This window comes from Antechinus flavipes, chromosome 6 (genome assembly GCF_016432865.1).
Source record: "Antechinus flavipes isolate AdamAnt ecotype Samford, QLD, Australia chromosome 6, AdamAnt_v2, whole genome shotgun sequence".
Classification (NCBI taxonomy): domain Eukaryota; kingdom Metazoa; phylum Chordata; class Mammalia; order Dasyuromorphia; family Dasyuridae; genus Antechinus; species Antechinus flavipes.
In genome coordinates, this window is record NC_067403.1 from 40,853,976 (window position 1) to 40,876,148 (window position 22,173).

Sequence of the window (22,173 nt, forward strand, 5' to 3'; positions counted from 1 at the left end):
TTATAGAACAATATTATTCCATTACCTTCATATAATTCATTTAAAAAGGGTAATTATAGGTCTGGACATGGCTAGAGGTGGGACTACCTCCCTTCCCTTAACTATCATAGCATAATCCTCTTTTAAAAATGGGAAAACTCAGGAATTGAGAGGATAGGCGAGTTGATATCATGTAGCTCCTAAATCCTGGAGGTAGGATCCAAATCCAGAAACCAACACTTTATCCACTGCAACTTTTATCAGCAATCTGCCCTAACTGGTTTACATTTAAAAATTCTCAGTGTCGTAAAGATTAATTGTATTTATGAACCGACTGTATTGGGCAATTGGGGTAACAACATAGGCGAAAGATGCCATGAACTCAGGGTCCAAGACCCTGTCTCTGAAGTGGCTCGATTTACAGAGTTAAAAATAATCAGACACAAGAATAGAAACAGATTTGGGTAGGTAGGAATGGGCTGCTATCTGTAGACACCTGGAGGAGGGAGTAGATCAGGAATCAATGAAATAACTGGAAAATGAACCCCATTAAGTGACTCTAATCTCCTGTTTTGGATTGCTCTTGGACTGTCCTATCTGTTTTTTTGTTCACATTTATTAAATGCCTACTGCCTGTGCAGCATTGTACTGAACCTGAGGGAGGTCCAAAGAAAGATGGGCACAGGTGAGTCACTAACCTTATTTCCTGAAAGGGAAAGGCTCCTAATGAGATGTCTCCCAGCGCTTTTCCCAACTCTTAACCAGATTTTCCATAGCCCAAATCAATCCATAAGATGTTTTCCTTCAAGAATACTAGGATGTCTTATTAAATTAAAATACCAATACTAAAGTCTCTTGTTGATCCCATGCCCTAAGATGAGATTGAATAGCCCAGTTTCCTTAAAATAGCATGTTTTTTCAGGAATGGGCAGAAGGGTTCTTTGATAGAGAAGGACTAATTAAATTAGATCTCAAGTAACTGCAGCTTAATAAAATGATGAAGTTTTACAGATGAAGAATGGTACCTTTGCACACACATGGAATATTAAGCATTGGGGATTCTAGGATCCTTTTTTTTACATGCCATGACCTACTTTAATACAATGAGCTTTAATTAGCCTTCTTGTACACAGCCCCTCTGCAGGCTGTCAACTCTATTACAGCAGACTATGACCAATTTGCATTAAGTACTAACAACTTCAATATGGCCCAGAATTGTGGTTCCATGAATTGGCCACTGACTGTACCAAAAATATCTATAGAGCAATTTTATCTATTTATTTTATTTATATAGAGCACTTTATTATTATGATGGCCTAATTTGAAATCAAGTGAGTCTGAATTTTTTTTTCAGTTAGCATCTTACATCTCAGCAACTAACATCTTTTTCTTTCCAAAAGGAGAGCTTTGTTTTTCAGCTTTTGCACTGATGAAACTTTCAAATACATTGCTTTATGAATTATGTTGGGAGAGAAAAATCAGAACCAAAAGGGAAAAACCACAAGAGATTAAAAAAAAAAAAGAAGTGAAAATAGCATGTGTTGATTTATATTCAGTCTCCTTAGTTCTTTTTCTAGATGCAGATGGCATTTTCTGTCCAAAGTCTATAGAGATTGCTTTGGATCACTGAACAACTGAGAAGAACCAAGTCTTTCACAATGGATCATTGTATATTCTTGCTGTTACTATGTACAATGTATTCCTGGTTCTGCTTTTTCCCTCAGCATCAGTTCATGTAAATCTTCCCAGGCCTTTCTAAAATCAGCTTGTTCATTTTTTATAGAACAATATTATTCCATTACCTTCACATAATTCATTTAAAAAGGGTAATTATAGGTCTGGACATGGCTAGAGGTGGGACTACCTCCCTTCCCTTAACTATCATAGCATAATCCTCTTTTAAAAATGGGAAAACTCAGGAATTGAGAGGATAGGCGAGTTGATATCATGTAGCTCCTAAATCCTGGAGGTAGGATCCAAATCCAGAAACCAACACTTTATCCACTGCAACTTTTATCAGCAATCTGCCCTAACTGGTTTACATTTAAAAATTCTCAGTGTCGTAAAGATTAATTGTATTTATGAACCGACTGTATTGGGCAATTGGGGTAACAACATAGGCGAAAGATGCCATGAACTCAGGGTCCAAGACCCTGTCTCTGAAGTGGCTCGATTTACAGAGTTAAAAATAATCAGACACAAGAATAGAAACAGATTTGGGTAGGTAGGAATGGGCTGCTATCTGTAGACACCTGGAGGAGGGAGTAGATCAGGAATCAATGAAATAACTGGAAAATGAACCCCATTAAGTGACTCTAATCTCCTGTTTTGGATTGCTCTTGGACTGTCCTATCTGTTTTTTTGTTCACATTTATTAAATGCCTACTGCCTGTGCAGCATTGTACTGAACCTGAGGGAGGTCCAAAGAAAGATGGGCACAGGTGAGTCACTAACCTTATTTCCTGAAAGGGAAAGGCTCCTAATGAGATGTCTCCCAGCGCTTTTCCCAACTCTTAACCAGATTTTCCATAGCCCAAATCAATCCATAAGATGTTTTCCTTCAAGAATACTAGGATGTCTTATTAAATTAAAATACCAATACTAAAGTCTCTTGTTGATCCCATGCCCTAAGATGAGATTGAATAGCCCAGTTTCCTTAAAATAGCATGTTTTTTCAGGAATGGGCAGAAGGGTTCTTTGATAGAGAAGGACTAATTAAATTAGATCTCAAGTAACTGCAGCTTAATAAAATGATGAAGTTTTACAGATGAAGAATGGTACCTTTGCACACACATGGAATATTAAGCATTGGGGGTTCTAGGATCCTTTTTTTTACATGCCATGACCTACTTTAATACAATGAGCTTTAATTAGCCTTCTTGTACACAGCCCCTCTGCAGGCTGTCAACTCTATTACAGCAGACTATGACCAATTTGCATTAAGTACTAACAACTTCAATATGGCCCAGAGTTGTGGTTCCATGAATTGGCCACTGACTGTACCAAAAATATCTATAGAGCAATTTTATCTATTTATTTTATTTATATAGAGCACTTTATTATTATGATGGCCTAATTTGAAATCAAGTGAGTCTGAATTTTTTTTTCAGTTAGCATCTTACATCTCAGCAACTAACATCTTTTTCTTTCCAAAAGGAGAGCTTTGTTTTTCAGCTTTTGCACTGATGAAACTTTCAAATTCACTGAGCTCTGGGACTGGGATCAAAAGTATTGAAGGGAGTTTTCAAAAAAATCCCTCTCTAAAGGACAATGACAGCTACACAAGGTTTGAATTGACAATAATAGAAAGAACAGATCTTTTCTACATCCCAGGGTCTGCTGAGAATTCATTTCCCAGCTCTTTCTCCTCATACCTGCTTGGAAAAAAAAAGAGAGAGAGAGAGAAATTGGATTACTGGGTTTGGGATTTTGTGACGTTCCACTTGTTTTAACCCAGTGGGTTTTAACCTAGATGTTGATGTTGTTGAGTGTGTGTCTTGGATGGGGGGATTTGTGTGTGTGTGTGTGTGTGTGTGTGTGTGTGTGTGTAATTTGTAAAAATAGAATTTATAGGGAATTCCCAGAAGAGTAGAAATTCTCCTGCCTATGCAGATGGGCAACTCCTCTTAATTTATAGACTTAAAAGTATCCCCAGGAATACTGAAAAGTTGACTGACACACATCAACTTTATGCTGTAGGCAGACTCTGCCACATTGCCCTGGAGATATCTAAACAAAACGCTTTTACAAAAACCCTCTGATAAGAGGCAATCTCCAAATTCATCTAGAAAACAAAGGCTTTCTTATTTTCGTGAAAATCAAATGGCTCCGGTTTCTCACAGTAAAATAAGGGCTTCATTTCTTCCATGGGAATTATGTGAAAATGATATTCCTAATTATATAGTCAGGACCACTGAGTTTTTATGACTCTTACGCAAACTCTCTTCCCCTCTCTCTCTCTTTTTTTTCTTCATCTCCCATCAAGATTCCTGTCTCTTCCCTTCACCCTGACATTCCCACCAGCAGTTGGAGGAAACATCTCAGAGAGATCACTCATGGGAACACAAAGTCCTTCTGCCCTCATTAAAGGAGTACTTAGCTCATGATGATGATGTAGTAAGGAACAACTTAGCAAGAGAGGAAATGACATAAAATGGGGAAGATAAGGAATAAGAAATCGGCAACTTTTTAGGATGGTTCTTAACCTTTTTTTTGGATCATGAATCCTTCTGGTGAAGACTGTGGATTCCTTCCCAAAATAAGTTTTTAAATACATAAGATTATAAAAGGGAATCAATAGATCAAAATACAGTTATTAAACTTTTTTTTTAATGTAAGGTTAAGAATCCCTGCTCGACTATTGATGACCTAGTCAGACTAATCCAGTATTACATTCTATGGGATGGGATGGCTCTGGACCTATGGTTAACTTGAGTAAGCAGGGCCTATATGATATCATTTGTAGATCCCCAAATACCTACTCTGTGCTCAGAGTCAGATCATTAATTACTCAGTCACATTTGCACTGTTTCCAGAAGCTACTTGCTTTAAAGCTCCAGTGAAAAATGGAAGGGGATAACTCATGGAATCATGAGCCTGAATTAGTTTGTCAGACTAAAGAGTTATCTCAAACAGCATTTCCTGAGGAAATGGGACCTACTACAAAACATGTGCATGTGGTAACAGTCATTCAGACACGTCTCAGACTGGCTATCTTGCTGAGAGGGTTTAAAGACTTTCCCACCCTGAAAAGGGGCTGTTATTCGTGTACGTGAGAAGGTAGCAAGTTTGGCATGGGGTAAAAAGCAATGATCTGGAGTTAGAATATCTGGTATTGAACCTTATTTTCTGTAAGATCCTGGATAAATTATTCCTAACTACCACTTTTCTTTTTTTACTATAATAGCTTTTTATTTTTCAAAATGCATACAGTTTTCAACATTCATTCTTGCAAAACCTTCTGCTCCAAAATTTCCTCTCTCCTTCCTGACTCACCCCCTCCCCTAGATAGCAAGTAATCCAATAGAGGTTAAACATGTGCAATCCTTTTAAACATATTTCCACATTTATCATGCTGCACAAGAAAAATCTAACTGCCACTTTTTCTGGGCTTTAGTGTACTCATTGGTAAAATGATCAAGAATGTCCCCCACCTGAATCACTGGAGGATTTGGCGTCAGAAGAAACAATTCCAAATTGTGTGATTCTGTATAGGATACTTAACCTCATTGTCTCATAGGGATAATAATATGTATTATATAATAATAACATATAATGGGGATAACAATATATAATATATTGTGTAATAATGGAGATATTAATATAATAATGGAACTAATATAAAAATAATGGGGATAATAATACCACCCAATTCCCAGGGTTCTTTAAAGATCAGCATTTAAAATGCTATTACCCAGAAGTTGACAGATCCCTGTAACTTGGGGCAGATTCTAATCTGGACTCATTTTTGCTTGAAATTTCCCTGATAGCCTGTATTGGGCAAGGAGGGAGGCTGTCTCCTTGGGCCCTCTATTTTGTGGCAGCAGGAGCTGGAAGTTCTTCAAGAAGGCAGGGCCTAGGTTGGAACTGGAGGAAGCCAAAGATGCTTACCCCTTAATAATGGCTAATATTTACATAGCACTTTAAGGGTCACTTTACAAATAGCTCATTTGAGCTTCATAACAGTCCTGTGAAAAAGGTTCTTTTATCATCATCATTCCTATTTCACAGTTGAAGAAACCGAAATCCAGGAAAGTTAAAGAGCTTGCTCAGTAACACAGAGAAATAGAATGTATATAGTGGCCAGAGACCCCTTTCTCAGACTATGTCCCTGGAATCCATCCATTCTCCATCCTTCCTGCTCCAATCTCTCTCCTTCCCCTCATGTAAAAAGAAGGTGAAGGGAAGAACCAGGACATTTCAGCTTTTCTAGGTCAATGGAACTACTGTTTCCTATTTGGGGGCAGAGCAGGGCCAAACCTAGGAAATGGAACTATCCTTTCAGCAGACATACAATGTCGTAGTGTATGATGGACAGAGTACATTTTTATAAGCCCCCAGTTCATCTGGAACACAACAAAGCGTAGGAAACTGGGGGAGGGATAGAAAGGGGTGGGGTAGGCTGAATTTGATAAGGGGTCACATAAATATAGAGCTTAAATGTTTGCAAAATGCTCCTGTGTTTACATTAGATTGTAAAGGGAGTTTCATTCAAGGCAGTGAGACTTAACTGAGTTGCTTTCCAACTCTCTGATTATGTAATTTGATAAATTATCTTCCAGGGAATATCTGATGAAAGAAATCATGGCCCCTCCTTCTCTCTTTCGTTTCACTCCAATTCATTTTCAAGGATGATTTGGGAATTTTTTTTAATAGTTTGGGTTCCTAGTTATTCTATAGGTAGGAGCTGACATGGGAAAACTGTAAAATTTGCATGCAACGTGAGTCTGGGTGCAAACATTGTTCTGTTTAATCTGTGATGAGAACAGGTACCTCTTGACATAACAGAAATCTCAGGTAGGAAGCTTTCAATCAAGCTTCCATATTATATATATATTTAGCCCTTAATACTTTACTTCCCATTTATTTATATATTTATTTTTAACATACATTGCTTTATGAATCATGTTAGGAGAGAAAAATTAGAAAAGGAAAAACCATGGGAGAGGGAAAAAAACAGAAAAAAGAAGTGAAACTAGCATGTGTTGATTTACATTCAGTCTCCTTAATTCTTTTTCTGGATGAAGATGGCATTTTCTGTCCAAAGTCTATTGGGATTAAGTTTCCATTATCAAGAGAGAAAGCCTTTAAAAAAATAACACGCTTCTTGTTTTCAGTCAATTATAAGCATTTATCAAAGGTTCACCATGTGCTAGGCACTGTACTAAGCACTTTCTCCTTCATCCTTTTTGAGGAGCTAATTCACCAACCCTTCCAGATGACTTTATCTTTATGGAGTGTTTACTTGGTCATTTATTTCCACCACTCCTCTGAGGGGTAGGAAATAGTTAAGTTATTTCTATATTACCTGGTTTACAGGGCAAGAGGTAGAGAAAGGATAGAAGATGCAAGAAGATACTCTTCTGACAACTAATCTTCCCACAATCTCCCTCCATTTTTTGCCTATCAGGAAGCTCAATATAATAATTCACATTTACATAATACTTTGAATGCTCTTCAAGCATTATCTCAATGATTGCCTAAAAAAACTCTCTGAACTCTGTTCTATTATTATACCCGCTTTTTAGATAAGAAAGCTGAGGGAGATAATGTGATCCCGTCACTAATCTGAGAGAGAAGCTGAACTTAGATATTTTTCTGACTTCGGGACCACCACTCCTTCCACTGAACCAAACTAGATGCTTCCAATCATCATTATCTCTATTTGCAGATAAGATAATTGATATCTGGGGCCAGGGTGACAGAAGAATATAAACTTATGAACGCATGTGAAGTCATTTATCTGGTCTTGCTATCTCCAGAACCCAATACCTTAGCAGGCCCTGTACTAAATTAAATGTGTATTTAATTGAATTGACAGGCCAAAAATACATGTGTTTTGGGAGGAGAGACATAGATCATTTTATGTGAGCTTGTCAGAGATAGGAAGGGTCATTATTCAGTCATTAGTTTGTGCAGACACAGACCCAGAACTTGTCTTTAGGAGAAAGGAAAGTCCTTGCTTCCATAGTAATTTTTTTTTTCCAAACAGAGTTTGTGATTTTAAAAAACTGTCTAATTTCATCAGACTATTTCTCAGGAAAATATAAGCTTTTCAACTTATGTTAATATGTCTCCAGTATCTGGTATATAGTAGGTGCTTAATATATGATTGTTGATTAAATTATCAAAAATCATTTTTACTCAATGTTATAACTAGACTATTTACTAACGGCAGATTCAAATCCTTTTCTTGTTGACCCACATGTAAGAAAATGATCAACAAGATAAATCTTGGCAAATGGGTAAATTGTCTAACCCCAGTCTGTATTTACTAAATCCAGCCTCAAAACACAATGATCCAAGACAAGTACAAAGGACTCAGGAAGGAAAATGCTGTCCATATCCAGAGAAAGAACTGATGGACTCTGAATGAAGACTGAAGTATATATATATTTTTCATTTTATTCTTTTTTCCATTCCCTCCTCCCCTTTCTGATCCATTTCTTCTTTCACAACTGTGACTAATACAGAAATATGTTGTACGTGATAGCACACGTAGAATCTACAGCAAATTGTTTGCCATTTTAGGAAGAGGGGAGGGGAGGAAGGGAGAAAAATTTGGAATTCAAAACCTTATAAAAATTAATGCAAAAATGGCAGCTTAATGGCCCAGTGGATGGAGCACCAGTTCTGGTCCAGTTAGGAAGACTTGAATTCAAATTTGACTTGGACACTTGACACTTACTAGCTGGGCAAGTCATTAAGCCCAATTGCCTTGCCAAAAACCCCCTAACTAACCAACTAAACAAACAAAGAATGCTAAAAATTGTCTTGACATGTAATCGGGAAAAAAAATCATTAAAAATAAATACAACTTTGATTCTAACAGAAATCAATTAATAATTGTTGACAGAGTACCCATTAAGTATCTAGGGTGATTTGAGCATTGATTCAGTGTGTGATGTTGGAGAATTCAATGCCCCGCTTAGTCTTTTGTATCTCCATCTGTGAAATAATGTGAAATAGATTGGCCCATTTGTACTTCACCATGGAGGTAAAGCATCTCCTGGGACATTATTACTGGATCTGTAAACTTGACAAACTATCATTGAGTTTTGGATCTGATTTCAGGTAAATCTAGGTAGGAATCCTGCCTCAGACCTTCACTAGTTTCTGAATCCCCTAATCATATTTATAACTCATACCTAACGGGACTACTATAAGGTCAGGTCAGTCAACTAGCATTTCATTAAGTACCTATTACATCCAACTATGCTAAACTTTGTGGATACAAGGAAAGCAAAAGCAGACTTTTTTTAAAATTAAAAAAATAATTTCAAAAAATCCTGCTCTCAGGAGCTCGTGATACCGTAGGGACCGTACAATGCTTTATGACTATTAAGACTACTAGGTTTATGACTATAAGGCTAACAACTAGCTTGTATATTATATTTTACATATAATCTTTCATTTGAGCTTCATAATAATATCACAAAGTAGATGCTATTGGTATGGACATTTTGCAGACAAGGAAACTGAGGATGGCAGAAAGTAAGGGACTTTCCTGGAGTCCTACAAATAGGAAATAACTAAAACAGGATTTAAACTCACGGCTTCCAAGACTGGGCCAAGTTTTGCTCAGCCACCTAATTGCCACGAGTCTATATAAATGTCAGTTACTATTAGTATCATGTATAGCTGATCATCATTCAATGCTGAAGAGTAAATGGAATCAGATATCAAGGTAGGTAAACAGTCCATCTTATTCTTCCTGTTTTTCAGATGGAGGAATGAGGCATTAGTTGTTCAGATTAACACAGTGAATCAGGGCTCCATCGGTCTTGGATGCCCAACAGCTGCCCCACCAATGTCTTCAGCTGACTGAAGTCACAGACCATAGTCTGAAGCAGACCATAGTCACAAGCAGCTAGCTGTAGCCTCTGCCTTAAAGAACGTCCAGAAGGACATGGAGACTTTGTAAATGCATCACAGGACTTAAGGGAGCCACTGATCCAGATCTATCTCCCCATAGCTAGAATTCATCTAAAGCACCTATAAGCATAAAGCCATATGGTTACAAAGGATTTAACTGTTCTTATTAACCTTGCTCCTCTGAGCAGCCCAGGGAGTCAAATAACCCCGTATGTAGACTGAGTTCCTTTCTTAGTGGTTAATTGGCCATTGTGCAAAATGTCACAGGGACTAGTTAGGCCCTCAGTAATGAGGTTATAAAATGTTGGTTGGATGACTGATGGGTCTTTGCAACTTTATGATTGGTTATAATATAAATATACAGTAATAAAATATTATTTGTTATATTATACATTATAATACAGATCTTATTTATAATATAATGATTATGCAATGTAAATAAATAATAAATGTAATTATAACATATAAATTTTATGACTGGTTATAATATAAAAACAATATGTATGGAGCCGCTAGAAGATGCAGTGGATAGAGCAATAGGAGGACCTGAATTCAAATGTGGCCACTTAACACTTGCTAGCTGTTTGGTCTTGGACAAGTCACTTAACCCCAAATGCCTCACCAAAAACAACAACAACCACCAAACTTAATTTGTATGTATTAACTTAAAATATCAACCAAGAATAAAACACGCCTTACTCCATATCTCTACTTTCCCTATTTTTCCTCTAGACTCCAATCAGGCACCATTTCCACCATATAGTCCTTCCAGATCTCTTCAGCAGTTCCAGAGTCCTCAAATAGTTCACTGTCCCTCAGACTGTAGGAAGGGCTGGACTACGGCAAAAACAAAAACTTTGTTTTGTGGGCCTTTAAATAAAGAAACTTCATAGCCCTGGGTGAGGGGGATAATCGTCCTCAGCTGCTGCATCTGGCCCGCGGGCCTTAGTTTGAGGACTCCTGATAGGCTCTCTCCTTACTCAAATATTCCTAAAACATTCTGCCTGAAATGCCCTCGGCCTCTTTCAGCCTCAAAATTACCTTTTATCTCCCCACCCTAATCCCAAACATCTTTCTTGAGGGCAGAGAATATTTCATTTTATCATTTTATGCCCACACCTACCACAGTGTTTTTGCATGTAGTTGGTGCTTGATGTATGCTTGGTAACTTGAACTCAGCTGACTATCCTTAGTCAGGAATATTTTCTTAATTTGAACTCAAATCTTTCTCCCTCTTTCTCCTCCTCCTCCTCCTCCTCCTTCTCCTCTTTCATCTCTTCTTTCTCTCTCGAGCTCTCAATATATATGTACATATATGTACACATACATGTGCATATTTAAAATTGCATTTTTGCATTTTTTAAAGCAAAGTACAGCAGTGTTGTGCTAGAAAGAATGGGTGGCAGGAAACTTAAGATTTTTTTGTCTCAGCTCTACCACTAAGCAGCTGTGTGGCCTTGGATAAATTAACTCATCTGGACTTAGCTTCCCTTAGGTTTTAAAGGATTTTTCCATCTCTGTGACTCTGGTTCTATGAACATCACAGGAAGTAGACTTAAAAACATCAGGCTCTGAAAATGGGTGCAGCAGAAGGGGGCCGGGGAGCAGAGATTGTGCACTAAAGATGATTCAAATGGCCAGAAGTGTGAAGGTGCAGGGAGCAGTCAAGGAGAGTCAGCCCAGTTGCATGTGCTGCTGGGAAATCCATTGAGTGACAGGCTGACAGCCCAAAGAGGAAGGCAAAACTCTTGACTTTGGAATTGGAAAGCAAAGATAACAAGAAAAGGCAGAGAAAAGGAGCCGTGGAGATGATGGTTTATGGGAGGAAAGGGAAGGTTTGTCTGAAAGGAAAATGTGGAACACTCTAGAGCTTAAAACTTTTTCCACTCCTGACCCCTTTTCTCTGGAGAAATTTTTATGCGACCCTGACTATCTAGATATATAAAACTAGGTATATTTATTGATAATAAATCATAATTTCACAACCCTCACATTCAGTTACAAGACCCACAGTTTAAGAACCTTCTCTCTTGGGAACTCTTAAGAAGAGGAGTTCTGGTAGACCAGCTCCTTGCCAGCAGGGAATGTTTTGTGGTTTGGGCCAGTGTCCCCAGCACCCAGCACAGGCCTGGCACAAGTGGGTGCTTAATAAAGTCTAGTAGAATGATTGGTTGACCTGAAAGTGGGTGGAAGGAAAGGCAGAGAGAAAAAGGTGTCACTGGTGGCAGCCCAGCCTAGCGTTGGGGGGCAAGCACAGCCAGGGAGGTGATGACAAGAGATGGAGCCAGAGGCGCTGGTCATGGGTGCGGTGGGGCTGGGGTTCGGGATAAACTGCTGGGGAGGAGATAGAAAGGCAGAAACGTAGAGAATGATAAGAGGCTAGCAGCCATCTGGTAAGGATAAACAGGCTGGGGAGGGAGCATAGGCAGACGGGGCAGGTAGGCGGGCAGGTAGGGAGCAAAGGCAGATGGGCAGGTAGGCGGGCAGGTAGGGAGTAAAGGCAGATGAGCAGGTAGACGGGCAGGTAGGGAGCAAAGGCAGACGGGCTGCTAAGAAGCAAAGACAGACGGGCAGAAAGAAGCAAAGGCAGACGGGGCAGGTAGGCGGGCAGGTAGGGAGCAAAGGCAGATGGGCAGGTAGGCGGGCAGGTAGGGAGTAAAGGCAGATGAGCAGGTAGACGGGCAGGTAGGGAGCAAAGGCAGACGGGCTGCTAAGAAGCAAAGACAGACGGGCAGAAAGAAGCAAAGGCAGACGGGGCAGGTAGGCGGGCAAGTAGGGAGCAAAGTTAGACGGGCAGGAAGGAGCAAAAGCAGGCGGGCAGGTAGGTGGGCAGGAGGGAGCGAAGGGCAGACGGATAGGAAGAAGCAAAGGCAGGCGGGCAGGTGGGGAGGGGGCAACCTCACCTCGGTCTGCTCCTCGCTGAGGCCGATCTCGGCGGAGATGAGGAGCAGCGTCGTGGGGTCCGGGTATTTGTTGCCTTTGTTGAAGCTGTCCTCCAGGACCCCTAACTGCTCCTCCGTGAGGCCGTTCACTTGCTCCGTGGACATGGTCCCTGCGGCCGCTAGGTGGGGAGAAAAGCACAGGGCGGAGGCAGGGTGAGACTGCAGGCTGGCAGGCTGGCTCCCGGAGCCCCCCGAGGTGCTGAGGTGCGGGAGTCCCGGGGAGGCGGCGCGGACTGAGGCTGACGCTTTTAGATCTCCACAGCCTGGACTTCGGCTCACCCCCAGCCTGCTGATTGTGGCCCCGAGGCCGGCTCGGGGCTGGGCGGCTCCCCGCGGAGCCCAGCCCTCGGGATGTGGGAGGTCCCCCTTCTCCCCCACCCCGCCCTCGCCCAGTCTCACTTCGGCGAGCTCAGCCCGGGAGGAAAGGGGGTGTCCACTCTCCCCCCAGCCTTCCCGGTCGCCTCTCCTCCTGGAGCTTTTCTCCCGCCTCCCGCTCACCTCTCCCGGCATTTATTCCATCCCTGCCAAGGTCCTGGGGTAGCGAGCGGGAGTCTAGAGGATGACCCCAATCTCCCTCCTCCTTCAGGAGCAAGGGTGAAGTGGGTCCTAAATTCGCTTTCCAGAGCCCCTCGCCGAGGAGAGGAGGGGGCCCAGCCCCTAAGAAGGGAGGGCGGCCAGAAGGAAGAAGTCCAGGCTTGGGAACCAGGCAAAGAAAACGTTCCCTTTGGACGTTGCCCACGAAAATCGCTCGCTGTTTCCCATCACCTCGCGTGTGGCGGGCGCAGCTCCAGGTCCTGCAGCTCCGAAGAAGCCAGAGCTTGGAGCGAGCGCGTCTGGCAGACGGGCGGCAGCCCCAGCTGCCAGCACTCACTCAGCGTGGCTTCGGGACATAAAACTAAGGCTGATGGGAGGGGGGGAGTCCCGGACAGAGGCCTCGGGCTAGTGCGGAAAACCTCCACTTTGGATCTTTTTATTGTAAAAAGCCCGTAACCGGTCACCTCCCCAAATTCCAATAACCAGGAGTTCTGGAAGCTTTAAACCCTTGAATCAGTTCCCACTTCTGTCCCATATGGGTTGTGTATCTGGTCGAGTCACTTCTAAAAGTCATCTCATTGTTAGGAGTTCCTGTTGCCCTGAAAGCCCCTTTCCATACTCTCCCCCCTCTCCTTCTCCCTCCCCCCCCCCCAGTAATTTCCTAGTCCACTTGATGGGTCTCTTGGATGATGATTAGAATGGACCACAGTCAATAAGTCTTCTTAATGAGGTGCCAAGCAGTCTATACAAAGGACGGGGGAGGGCGGGAGAGCAGCTGGCACTGAACCTCATCCTCATGATCAAAAGAGTTGGGTACAGAAATATGTTTCACTCAGCAGGGAAAGAGGAGGGAAAAGAGAGGAAGGAGAAGGAGGAATTAGACAGCAGTTTGAGGAAGGGATTGGCACAAAGTAAAACAAACAAAATGCACAAAAATATCTTTTTTTTTTTGGCGTCAAAGAATTAGAAACTGAAGAGGTGCCCATCGTTTGGGGAATGTCTGAATTAGCTGTGGCTGTGTAAATAGCGTGGAATACTATTGTGCTGTAAGAAATGATGAAAGGGATGGCTTCAGAGAAACCTGGAAAGACTTTTATAGACTGATGCAAAGTGAAGTTAGCAGAACCAAGTAAACACTTCATACACTGACAACTATATCAGAAAGACAAACAATTCTAAAAGACTTAGAACTCTGACCAACCGTGATTCCAGTGGACTCATGATGAAACAGGATTCCCAAATGACTCGGTGGAAGAGATAGGTACACATACTGACACACATTTACAATATGGTCAATGGAGAATTTTTTTTCTTGATTCTATTTTTGAGGGTTTGTTAATTGGAGGAAAAGAGAAGGAGGGAGGTGGATATTTGCTTATTAAAAATAAAATTTAATTTTTAATGGTTAAAATACAGATTGCTCTAGGTGAGGTAACAATGATAGTACTATGATATTTTCAGCAATTTTTGTGATTCTAAATTCTTCAGTCTATCTCAACTGAACAAATATTTCAGTGTAAGATATTACTTGCGAAGCATGGGATGTATAAATTCAAAATGAGACAGTTCCTACACTCCAGAAGCTTACCCTAATTTGGGGGACACGACATGAATATAAAAGGAAGATAACGGGATGGTCAGGGAAGGCTTCATGGAACAAGTGGCACCTGGGTTGAGTTTCTAAGACGGACAAAGTTTCTGAGAAACAAAGAGGACATATACATTCTGAGCTTGGGATAGAGGTTGTGAAAATTCTTGGAGAAAAGATGAATGGAGACGAATAACTGGGACTTCCATTGGGCTGGAATGTAGAGGTCATAAGGGGAGAAGTGAAAAATACAATTGAAAACATCCTTCCCCCCAAAAAAAAGCTCTTAAAAGGATATGATGCTTGACTTTACCACAGTGACCACGAGAAGTTGCTATAGTTTTGAGTTGGTATGGTCTCATTCCTTTATGATCCTACCCTCCTATGTATCTTTAAGCCTTAAACTTCCACCTATTTATGGAGTCCTTCAGCTGGTAATTAGCTAACAAAGCTATCCAGGAATATAAATAATGCATCAATTCATGGTATTTTGGAAAAAAACTTTAGGCATCATTTCAAAGCCAGATGTATTCCTCCATTTTTCTAAAACATACAATTTAAATAAAATCTGGCTGGTCCACACAAGAGGGTGAAGAACTGTTCTCCGGAATTTTTTTCCTAATCCAGGAAAGCCACCTAAATGTCCTTCCAAAGTAAGTGGATTATACTCTGAAGTATACACACACACACACACACACACACACACACACACACAACTATGTGGTATGTATCCCAGCCCTTAGCATCCAGTCTGCCTGGACTATAGGAATCTTTGAAGAAACCTTTAGGGATGTTCAATGTGCTCACGAAATCCAGGATGGCCATTACTAAATCTAGATGCTTTTCTTGCTGCAAAACCCTGTTATAATGATGGGCCTTTCTGCTCTAGCTTTGCCCTTCTTTGTCATTTGAAGCGAAGGGTCACAGATGCTCTTAAATCTGATCAGGTGCATTTTATTGCATTAGATTTCTCTGGTTTCCTGTTACAGTACCTTGTATTAGATTTCATGAAGTAGCTTCTAGTTCTTTTAAAGGGACTCATTTAGTTAGATGGACTAGCCCACTTAATCTGATCAGGCTACCATGAGGTAGAATCAATTCCAAGCATGCACCTCAACAAGCTCCCCTTTTGCACAAGGTTTATTATTGACTAAAAAAAAAATGAAGAAGGAAAGAAGAGAAAAAAATTGTCAGAGGAAATGGGTGTGGACATTCTAAGTTGCAAAATCTGCTCTACCTTTTATCACAGCCCAGGCTCTCTCTTGCAGAATATATTAGTTTATTAAATGTTTGTGTTTTCTTTTCTTTTCCCCCTTTTAAAATGAAACAAATAAAACAAATAAGTGTAGTAATCTTGACCCTATAAAGCAAGCAATGAGAGTGTATATCAAAGAGAGAAAAACCATCAGCAAGAGAACCATTTAAAAGTTTGGTTTTGAGAAAGTAGTACAAACAATTTGGTTGGAAGAAAGATATTCTTAAAATCAGCTTTAAACAGACAGTTTTTATTGTAGCATGGGTGCTGTTAGGCATTTAACAAGATGAAGGAAATAATTTTGAGCAACAAAACTAGATGGAAGAAAGGTTTCCAGAGAAGATAGGATTACCAGAGACTTAAAGGAAGTCAGGGAAGACAAAATGCTTACAGGGGTCCTCAAACTTTTTAAATAGGAGGCCAGTTCACTGTCCCTCAGACTGTTGGATGGCCGGACTATAGTAAAAACAAAAACTTTGTTTTGTGGGCCTTTAAATAAAGAAACTTCATAGTCCCGGTGAGGGGGATAATTGTCCTCAGCTGCCACATCTGGCCTGCGGGCCGTAGTTTGAGGACCCCTGCCTTAGAACCAAGAGATGGAATGTCTTCTTTTTTTTTTTTTTGGTGGAACAAGGTCTCACCAGATCAGAAGACGGTCTTAGAGAGACTAAGATATAAGAGGACTGGAGGGGTAGAAGGGGGATATGTTATCAAGGACATTGAACACCAAACGGGATCTTTGGAAGAGAAAGTAATCAATAAGCATAGAGGTCGAAGAGAATGGAAACCCTGAATTTTTTTTTTTTATTGATTTAGTTCTACAGAATTATTGCGGAAAACCATTACAGATAGAAGGGTTTGGTGTGATTTTGCTTTTTGAAAGATTTTTTTTATTATTGTACTACTTTTATTATATATATATATATATATATTTGTTTTCTTCTATAAAACGTTTTTGCCGGCAGTGGGGGGTAAGTTTGCGGCTGAGCTCAATTTCCCTTCCTCTCTCCCTGCATCACTCATCACCAAAGTGTTTCATCATCTCCATCGAGAATATCCATTGTCAGTTCCTCATCCTTATTACAATCCAAGTAGACTTGGATTATGAAGCTCTCAGGAAACCCCAGGGCCTTCATCCTCTCTATGGCTTCTTTGTCCTGTGGCGTGAGCTGGATGTTGTTCATCTGAGGGGATTCCTCACCAATGGCCCCAACCTCCCCCTCTACATCTGACATGTCTGCCAGCTCTCCCGTGGGCTCATTCGACATCTGGATGAGCTGTTTCTGGTGCCTGCTGATTTGCTGCAGTAACTGGGGGTTCTCCTGGCCCCAAGGCTGGGTTCTGCTGACTGTTGTGGAACTGAGGCTGGTCACGGAGGAATTCCAAGGGGTTCTTCCTCCTTCTGGGGCGGACTGCTCAGGGGCTTGGCTCTCCTGCACAGGGCCACTCTGAGGCTCTGGATTTCCTGGGATTCCCGTCAGCCAAGTACTCCACAGCCCGATTTTATTATTATTTAATCTGCATGTCCCTATCTTATCTACAAGAAAAACATGAGAGACGCTGTTAAAAGCTTCCCTAAAATCTCAGCAAAATCTATCTTCAGCATTGTTCTGATCTACCAGTCTAATAACCCTATCCAAAAATAGGTGTTAATCTGTCACGGTTGTTCTTAGGAAGCAATTCTACCTCTTCATGACCACTGCTTGGTTTTCTAAATGCTCATTAACCAGCCCTTCAGAATACATTCTAGAATTTTGCTAAGTTTTGAAGACAAATTCACTGGCCTAAAGTTTGTACGCTCCGTTTTCTTTTCTCTTTATTGAAAATGGGGAATTTGTCTTTTTTAATCCAGTGGTACTTCTCATGTTCTTCATAACTTCTTTTAGTATCTAAGAATAAAGCTCTTCTGGGTCTAGTGACTTGAATTCATCAATGGCAGCTAAGCAGTCTCTTGCTATGCTCCTCCTAACCCTGAGTATCAACTCTCTCTTGGCCATTCTCCCTGACCCCCATCATGAAATTCTTCCATAATTTAAATGGCAGGAGGATCTAAAGAGAAGTTTCATCTTTGAAGTTTTGAAGTAGTTAAGGAATTCTATGGAAAGAAGGAAGGAAGGAAGGAAGGAAGGAAGGAAGGAAGGAAGGAAGGAAGGAAGGAAAGAAGGAAAGAAGAAAGGAGGGAGGGAACTGAGGGAGGAAGGAAGGAAGGAAGGAAGAAAAGAAGGAAGAGAGGGAGGAAGGGAGGGAGGAAAGAGACAGGAGGAAGGAAGGAAAGAGACAGGAGGAAGGAGGGAAGGGAAGGAGGGAAGGAGAGAGAAAGGAAGGAGGGAAGAAAGGGAAAAAGGAAGGAAGGAGAGGAAGAAGGAAGAAAGAAAGAAAGGGCAAAGTAAAGCTGAATTTGAACTCAGGTTTTCCTGATTCCAGAACCAGAAAGATTCCATTTTCCTTAAAAATAATCTGGAGAACTGTTCCTTGAGTTCCTTTACCTTATTTTCAAGGAGAGACAACACTTTGATTAGTCATTGGCCATGGCAATAATAGCATCACATACTCTGCATGGAACAGTCCTGCCAAGACTTGGTCCGATTTCCTGGTGAGGGGGCCTGGCTATTAATGATCTTGGGAGTTGTATTCCTCCCCAGTTCATGAAAAGAGGAAGCTGGAGAGGTGAAACTTTCTAAGATGTTCAAGAGAAAGAACTGAGAAAGAGAGAAGAGCTTCACTCCAGCCACACTGAGCATCTGGGAGAGAGCAGCTGTAGCAATGGGGTTGCTGGCAGTAGGTTTTGTCATGGCAGTTTGTGACTCCTCTCCTGAAATCCAAGCCTCTAGAGGTACTGGTGAAGTGAAAACTCAAAAAAGGAGCAAGTGCCAGAAGATAAAGTTTTCTTTTCTTTTTTCCCTTTCCTTCCTTTCTTCCTTCCTTCCTTTCTTCCTTCCTTCCTCCCTCTCTCCCTGTCTTCCTTCCTCCTTTCCTTCCTTCCTTTCTTCCTTCCTTCCTCCCTCTCTCCCTGTCTTCCTTCCTTCCTTCTTTCCTCTCTTCCTTTCTCTCTTGCTTTCAATCTTCCTTCCTTCCCTTTTTTCTAAATCAAGAGCTACTGCTCAGGTGGCTGGAACACTGAGAGACATACAGATGCAGGGGATGTGGAGGTACTAGTCGTTACCTTTCTCTGCCTAACTCCATCTGGATGTGATTGGCACCCAGTCCCAAGTGAGTTCTTCTAGCCTGTTCAAGACTGCATTTATCCACTCATTTCTCATAAATACCTGTGGTTGACCCAGGCCTGTGCATTTCCTTGTGTTTACTGGTTCATGGCAGAAGGGGATGGAAAAGTTCTATGAGCCACACAAAGTAAACTTTCCAAATGCAGAACTGGGACCCAAACCCCAATCCTTTGTCGGCGTGACACTAAGAGCTCTTTTCATTTTTCCCTTTCTGTAGAACTCCTGAGGCTTGAGACTTGGATCCACATTTATAAGAAGTGATTAACTACACCAAATATGGAACTATTGGCTAGAGCCAAATCTAGTGAATGCCAGAATTTCCAACAGAAAACAACAGAGTGAATAAAAATGATTGAGTAAGGAAGAAAAGAGGAGAAATATTTCAGACTGTGCCTTGGATTGCAAATCGTGTTAATGTTGAACCAAATACTCTTCAGTAATGTCCGTTAGTGGGTGAACTTCACTCCCATGACATGTAGCGTGTCAACTCAAAGCATTTTCACAGAGATGATTTTCCTTTCCTTTCACAGCAATATTGTGAGGTTGGGCAAGAATAGGATTCCCTATTTTGCAAATGGAGAAATGGAGGCACAGAGAAATGGCCTTGTTCAAAGTATAAAGGCAGGGACGTTACCAGGACTCAGAATAGGGAATTATGACATGATGTTAGGGAGACAAAGTCTTCTCTGATCCCCCCAAGATCTTTGCTTCATGGATGCTTGAAATTCTGCCAAAATGGTTCATTACTTTAGCTTAGGTTTTAATCCTTGCTAAAGCGCAACTTTCCTCCTCTCCTCCTGTCCCCAAGTGAGACTACAGCATCTGTTATTTACACTTTAATAAGAAAGCAAAAAAAATTAATTGTGAATTGGGATGGGAGAAGAGGGCGAGTAGTGCCCATTTCAACCATCGTTCATTCTGGCTACTTCTTCCCCTTCCTTCCTTCTATGCTGCCTCATCACTTCTTCCACCTAGACCTTAAACCAGCTTCTCAAAAGAGCTTTCTTGCTCTCTTAGTAAGGTTCTCTTCAACTTGGAAGGGAAAGGAAAAATAATCCCTCTTCTTTTTTAAGACTCATTTTACAGATGAAGGATTTGAGACCATTATAAAACATTTATATCCTGATCTAGGCCAGATTTAAAAGTAGTGTTCCCTGTACATCTATTTAAACCTTTACTATAATGAACACAACTTGACTACTCTTAAAATATATATAAAATATATATAAATATTTCCAACACACTGATCAGTTGTACTGATTTTTTCTCTTCTTTTTCTTTCTTTCTTTTTTGTCTTTAAAAATGCTGTTTGTTATATGTGATGGCTCTGAGACAGGAAGAAAGATACTTGGGAAAACTCCAAAGATGTAAAAAACAATACACACACACACACATATAAATATATATATAAATCCTTTTTTCTGCAGCTGCCACATTTATTGCATCCATTATGTTTTTCACAGTATCTATTATCTGTTTAGCTCTGATAGTGTGCTGTTCATATATATATATATATATATTATATATATATATATATATATATATGAAAAATCTCCCCATCCAAAAGCAGAATTTTCTGGCTCTAAAGTATGTTTAAAAACTATTGTATTGTCTCTGGTAATAGCCTTCTTCCCAACAATCTCCACATGATGCACCTTAGTGGCTGCCTACCTTAGCTCTTAACTCTAACCCTGATCCTAATCCTGGCTTTGATTAAGACGCAAACAATTTGGCAAGTTTATTCAAGCTCACAAGGTGAGGCTAGAAGCCAGCAGAATCATAACTCCTCCCATTTCACCTAGGATAACAGAAACAAAAATACATCAAGTGAGTAAGGTACACTGTGTCCTTACGAACATGTAGAGTATTTCTTGATAAAGAAAGAAGGAAGAGAAATGTCAACATGTAAATGAAGAAAATGTACCATTTCCATTGGTCATTGGTGACTATAGCAGTGATTCTAATTACCTCCTATTCCCAAAGCTTGTCAAGTAAACATGTCAGATTTAGTTATGATTCCATAGTTTTCAAAATCCACACCACTTAGCAATAAATCCCTTTAGGCTAGCAGCTTGATGTTCTAGGGATCTTGGCTCCTTGGCTTAATTAATATTAACCTTGTATGTTCCATTTATTCACTTGTGCATGTACTGACCATTATACTGTAAATTCAGACTAAGTGCCCCTTTGCAATGTCCCCTACAGTCAATCAATCAGTCCTTCATCTAGCATTGATTAAATAGTTACTGTTTGTATCAAGCACAGGGGACTCCAAGAAAGACAAATAAAATATATGCATGATCCTTAGCCTCAGGAAGCTTATATTCTAATGGGCAATGTGACATGCAAACTACTATGTGTATACAAGATTCATCTATCCATCCAACCATCCAACTATCTATCTATCTATCTTTCTGTCTATCTGTCCATCCATCTATCCATCCATCCATCCAACCATCCAACTATTTATCTATCTATCCATCCATCCAACTATCTATCTATCTATCTATCTATCTATCTATCTATCTATCTATCCATCCATCCAACCATCCAACTATCCATCCATCTATCTATCTATCTATCTATCTATCTATCTATCTATCTATCTATCTATCTATCTTTTAGCATAGTGTCTGACCCATAGGAGGCACTTAATAAATGTTTATTGAACTGAATTTCTTTGAATTGAGATTTTCCAGCCCCAGAACTCTATCCTCTTCTCCATCTAGCTGTCTCACTTTATAGATGGAAGCAGAATTAAAAATGCCTGTGAGACAATGTACTATGTGGTGATCTCCACTGACAAACTCATAAATCCCTTTGAATAAAGGACTAGATTGATGGTTAATTTATATTTGTAGATTTGATAATATGGGTATTGATAATGACATTTATTTATAAAGCTTTAAGGTTTGCAAAATGGTTAACACAGACAATCTCCAGATGAGCTTCCCTCCTCCCAGTTCTGTGATGTAGCTGTTATGCATATTATTTCCATTTTAGAGATGATGAAGGGATGTCTCAAAAGAGATAAAGTGACCTTCCCACCTAGTGTTA

The 22,173-nt window shown here is 40.5% G+C and overlaps 1 protein-coding gene across 5 annotated transcripts in view; it reads right to left on the reverse strand.

Moving 5' to 3' along the window:
• Positions 1-22,173, reverse strand: part of HOPX (HOP homeobox) — a 39,439-nt gene that overhangs the window by 1,200 nt on the left and 16,066 nt on the right. For 3 of the 5 annotated variants that reach the window (XM_051967611.1, XM_051967610.1, XM_051967612.1), the window contains exon 2: positions 12,477-12,634. In XM_051967611.1, coding sequence (XP_051823571.1) covers positions 12,477-12,620 — 144 coding nt within the window. In that variant the 5' untranslated portion in view covers positions 12,621-12,634. Of the gene's footprint in view, positions 1-12,476; positions 12,635-13,013; positions 13,270-16,121; positions 17,430-22,173 lie in introns of those variants that run through there. The other 2 variants (XM_051967613.1, XM_051967609.1) reach the window with 2 other exon arrangements.